The 4,471-nt window shown below is 48.6% G+C and overlaps 1 protein-coding gene across 1 annotated transcript in view; it reads right to left on the bottom strand.

Annotated features, from left to right (window-relative positions):
* Nucleotides 1-4,229, bottom strand: part of NEDD9 (neural precursor cell expressed, developmentally down-regulated 9) — a 16,680-nt gene extending 12,451 nt beyond the window's left edge. The window contains exon 1 of the mRNA XM_008945117.1: nt 3,804-4,229. Within this exon, the coding sequence (XP_008943365.1) occupies nt 3,804-4,229 (426 nt within the window). The remainder of the gene's footprint in view (nt 1-3,803) is intronic.
* Between the last annotated feature and the right edge of the window lie 242 nt (nt 4,230-4,471).

Below are 4,471 nucleotides of genomic sequence, written 5' to 3' on the forward strand. Positions count from 1 at the left end.
TCAGCGCTTTTAACACCAAAGCCCAATTTTTGTGAGAGCAGAAGGTGTGATGTGAAAGCCAAAGAGAAGAGGGACTATAAGATGAATGTTTGGACTCTTTGAGTAAACTATAGCAGAGGAATCTGTGGTATTTCAGACTGGGGATGTTATCCTACTGTGGAATGTAAATACATTTTGCCAACAAATGACAAAATACTACATGTGCTCCTGTTCCTTTTTGATGACAAAATATATCTGCCCCACAACTCTTTTATTATGCTTTATGCAGGCTCTTCTTACTTCACAAATGCTAAAATAAGCAAGAAAAATCATGATAATAAAGTAAAGACAGGCTTATTTCTGGAATAAACATTACAGGCAGCTGTTTTGTTTCCTCCCAGCTAAGGAGGAAGGAAAATTGGAAGGAAAAACGTCAGAATGGGGCTGACTGGCTTCTGCTGCTGCCAGAACTGTCAGGGTGGTGCTGCCTGTGGGGTGGTGTTTCCACTTTCTCATGGATCCAACCAATGTGACTGGAATGTCACTAAAGATCAGGGAGCAAGGTCTGCTCCCTTTAGCTGTGTTTTATCCAACCCTCTGTGGTTGCAGCCTCATACTTTTAGTGCCTGTTTCCCTTCATGAAAAGTTCTCCTGGTTCCTACAGAAAGCTTTCAGAATTTGTCAAAATGGTTTTCCAGCAAGGAAATGTTTCCCTTCAATGTGGTTTTTCTTTTTTTATGGTCAATGCTATTTTCAGGCTGGCAGAGACAGTGCAACAGATCAATTAGGAGAGATGCTGAACCAGAAAAGAGTGTTTGAATTATAGTGGTGGCTCTTTATGTGTAGCTTTCCCTAGTTTAAAGCTCATGTGTGAACTAATGGTTAATCACAGAAGCAGGAGAGGCTTTGTGCTTTGACAGCACCTTTCCCAAAGGATCTTCTCAAAGAGGCCTGTGCAGAATGAGTTCCCTCTTAATTACCTCACACATCTTGCAGATGAGATTGCTGAGGTGCAAAAAAAAACACACCACTTGAGGCTCTGCAGAAAGCCTGGGGCAAGGATAAACCCTTTTTCATTCAGGTTTCCTGAATGTCAGGTTCCTTCTGAAAGTTCCTTCTTGAAGGCTCCTTTCCTTTGCTGGCTGCAGCCAAAAAAGAGCGAGTTGGAAGGCAGAGCACAGAAAGAAGAAGGAATAAATTTTCAGGTACAGCTTTTGTGTCTTTATGCTCCTCAGATACTCTTCACACTTCCAGGTGTAACTGTTTCATGACTCAACTTGCAGCCCAGCTCTAAAAGCTTGGGGCTACCCAGGGCTAATTTTAAACCATCCCTCTCTACCTCTGTCACTCGCAGGGCGAGTTTTCGGAGGTGGTGTTTTTATTTGATGGAAGGAGCTGATACAGCTCTTGTCAACAACTCACTGGGCCAAAATCAATTCATCAGGATAATTACCTGCCTCAGGACTCCTTTTTGAGTTGCTTTACCTTTCTGGCTAATGAGCTGTGTTAGCACACAGCTTTCTAACCTGCCTGCTGTGGGTTTACTGTTGCTCCAGGCGAGACAATTCCTGCCTGCCAGCAGCTCCTGAGCTGTGCCTGTAAAACTTGTATGGCAGCCAAACCACAGCTTTGCACAGAGAAAACAGGCAAACCTGCACAGAAAACTGCTCCTGGTCCTCTTTGGAATGGTGTCTAGAGGACACAGTCTCCTCTAGCTACTGCTGAGGGAAGGAAGAAGGTTTACAGATAGGATGGCCTTAGAGCAGAGCCTTTCAGTGTCCCTAACACTGCCCAAATTGCTGCCTGTGCTGCTGGGAGGAGGCAGAGAGTGGCCCCCTTAAGCCTTTCAGGGAGGTGTCACCAATGTGAGAAAAGAGATTCCTCATTTTGAAAGGGAAAGCAAAGACTCCCAAAATAATCTTCAAGATCTCCAGCTTTCCTTAATGCTACAGATGGTTTTTATGGCTCCCCAGAGGAAGAGGATTTGGAGGACAGGCTGGTTCCTCAAAGGAGAGGAGAGCTAAAGTGCTTCCCCTTCATTAGGCTTTTCTTTCAGAAAGGCATTAGCAGATAGGTGCAGCTGTGGAGGTAAAAAGGGTGACTGAGAGGGGATCTGATCAATGCTGATCAATAACTAAAGGGTGGAGGCCAAGAGGCTGGGGTCAGACTCCTGTCAGTGGTGCCCAAGAACAGGATAAGGGGCACAAACTGGAACCCAGCAGGTTCTATCTGAACAGGAGGAGAAAATCCTTTGGTGTGAGGGTGGCAGAGCCTGGAGCAGCTGCCCAGAGCTCCTGCTCTGGAGAGATCCCAAACCTGCCTGGACACAACCCTGGGCACCCTGCTGTGGGTGAGCTGCTGGAGCAGGGGGTGGGACAAGATGCTCTCCAGAGGTCCCTTCCCACCCCCACCATGCTGGGATTCCAAATAATTCTGTGACACACACTAAAATGGGAACTGTTCTGTGGTGTCCCATCAATAGGTGCTCATGAACCACCTTGGAGGGGATCTAAACACTACAGTGGAGAGAGAAACTAGACTGCCCCCCAAAAAGCTTTCCCTGTATCTAGGCTATAGGGAAAGGAGAAAAGGAGAGAGAAGATGTGAGATTTCCCAGGGAAACCCATATAACTGCTCCAACAGAGCTGCTCCAACCTGTGCAGCAAATGCCATCCTCTTAATTTTATCTTGCACACCCTACAGAGCATGAGGGTTGAAAAGCTGAGTAAACTGACCTCTGCATCACTTGGCTTGGGGTGACATTACAGAACTTTCTCTTCCTCAGATGAAGGAAAAAAAAATACATATGTTCTTATGAAGGGAAATTATAACAAGGAAATAAAAGTGTTAGAAGCTGTCTTCCAATGGCCTGATCTAAAAAAGGCTGAGTTGGGGGTGAGGCAGAGGAAAAACCCAAAGCAGACTGTCCTGCCAATCTAAATTAGGAGATGGGGTGACTCTACAGATCTTTCTCTTCTTCAGAAGAAGAAGGAAAAAAAATACATTTATTCTTATGAAGGGAAATTATAACAAGGAAATAAAAGTGTTAGAAGCTGTCTTCCAATGGCCTGATCTAAAACAGGCTGAGTTGGGGGTGAGGCAGAGGAAAAACCCAAAGCAGACTGTCCTGCCAATCTAAATTAGGAGATGAAAGTTTAAATTGGTCAGGAAGCTCCTGACAGAGACATCATCTGCTCACATATCGTGGATATAAATACTGTGCTTTAAACTCTCAAGCTGAGGAGGATGGGAATAGCTGGAGCTGTTGGGCTGGGCATGGAGGGACTGGCAATAAGTTGTGCCCTCACCCTGCCACCCATGGCCCTTCTCTCCTCAATCATTGCTTGCTCTTTGTGTAGTTTGGACCCACTGGGACTCCTCCAGCAAAGGCAGCACACCATTTTTAATTAAACAAAAACGACTTGGGCAGATGATGTAACTAACTGCTCATTAATCTGTGGGAGAGTTAATCTGACTGCAGCAGCCATTTTCTGGGCACACAATGCAGGAGTGCCACAGGCCAGATGAGCTTCAGCCTGCCTGGGAGGACACAAGATCACCTACTTGCCCTTAGCTTCATTCAGCAGCTGTGGTAGCACAGCTCCAAAATGCTCTGCCAGGTATCTCAGTCGTGAATTAAGCTGTTGAGCACGGGGCCTTTCTTCTCCTTCCACAGCAGGAAAGTCACTGCTGCAGCTTTAAATGGTGTGGGCTTAAAATACAGGAGGGATAAATATATGTACAAGGCATTTCTAGACACGAACCACTCCTCTGGTGAGGAGTGACCCGCTTCGGAGCGACGACATGAAAACAAGCTCCCCTACCTTGTTGGTCAGAGCTGGGCCATCAAAACATCTCTGCATGGAAGGTGGCACCTGGTAAACGTCCTGTCCCAGCAGGCCGTGCCCGGTGGGTATTTGGTAGATCCCCTGGGAAGGTGGCACCTGGTAGACAGGGTCCCGTGCGGAGGCGTGCGAGCTGGGCGCCGGGGGGACCTTCTGCTGCTTGAAGGACTGCTGCCTCAACCCTGAGCTGCACCCCTCCTGGCCAGAGGGAGCATCCTGCCCCACGGGGCCGATGAGGAGCTTCACCCGGTTGCCCGGCACGATGCCCTGGCGGCCGTGCAGGGAGCAGAGCCACCAGCCCTCCAGCCCCTCCGTGTTCTGCTCGATGACGGTGAGGATGTCCCCCTTGCGGAAGGCCAGCTCCTCCGCGCACTCGGGGACGTTGTCGTACAGGGCTCTGGCCATCAGGTTCTGTGGAGAAATGAGAGGTGGGGGGGGTGTTAGCAACGCTGCTCCTGAGAACTTCTCCAGGGGTGTGAGAGCAGGCAGAAGCTCTTGGTGGGGTCTACAGGAGGTTCCGTCTCAACAGGAGGAGAAAGTTCTGCGCCGGGAGGGTGGCCGAGCCTGGAGCAGCTGCCCGGAGCGGTTGTGGGGTTCTCCTGCTCTGGAGGTTTTCAAGACCCACCTGGACATGGGGATCATGGGTG

This window comes from Merops nubicus, unplaced genomic scaffold (assembly GCF_000691845.1).
Source record: "Merops nubicus isolate BGI_N331 unplaced genomic scaffold, ASM69184v1 scaffold6080, whole genome shotgun sequence".
Classification (NCBI taxonomy): Eukaryota; Metazoa; Chordata; class Aves; order Coraciiformes; family Meropidae; genus Merops; species Merops nubicus.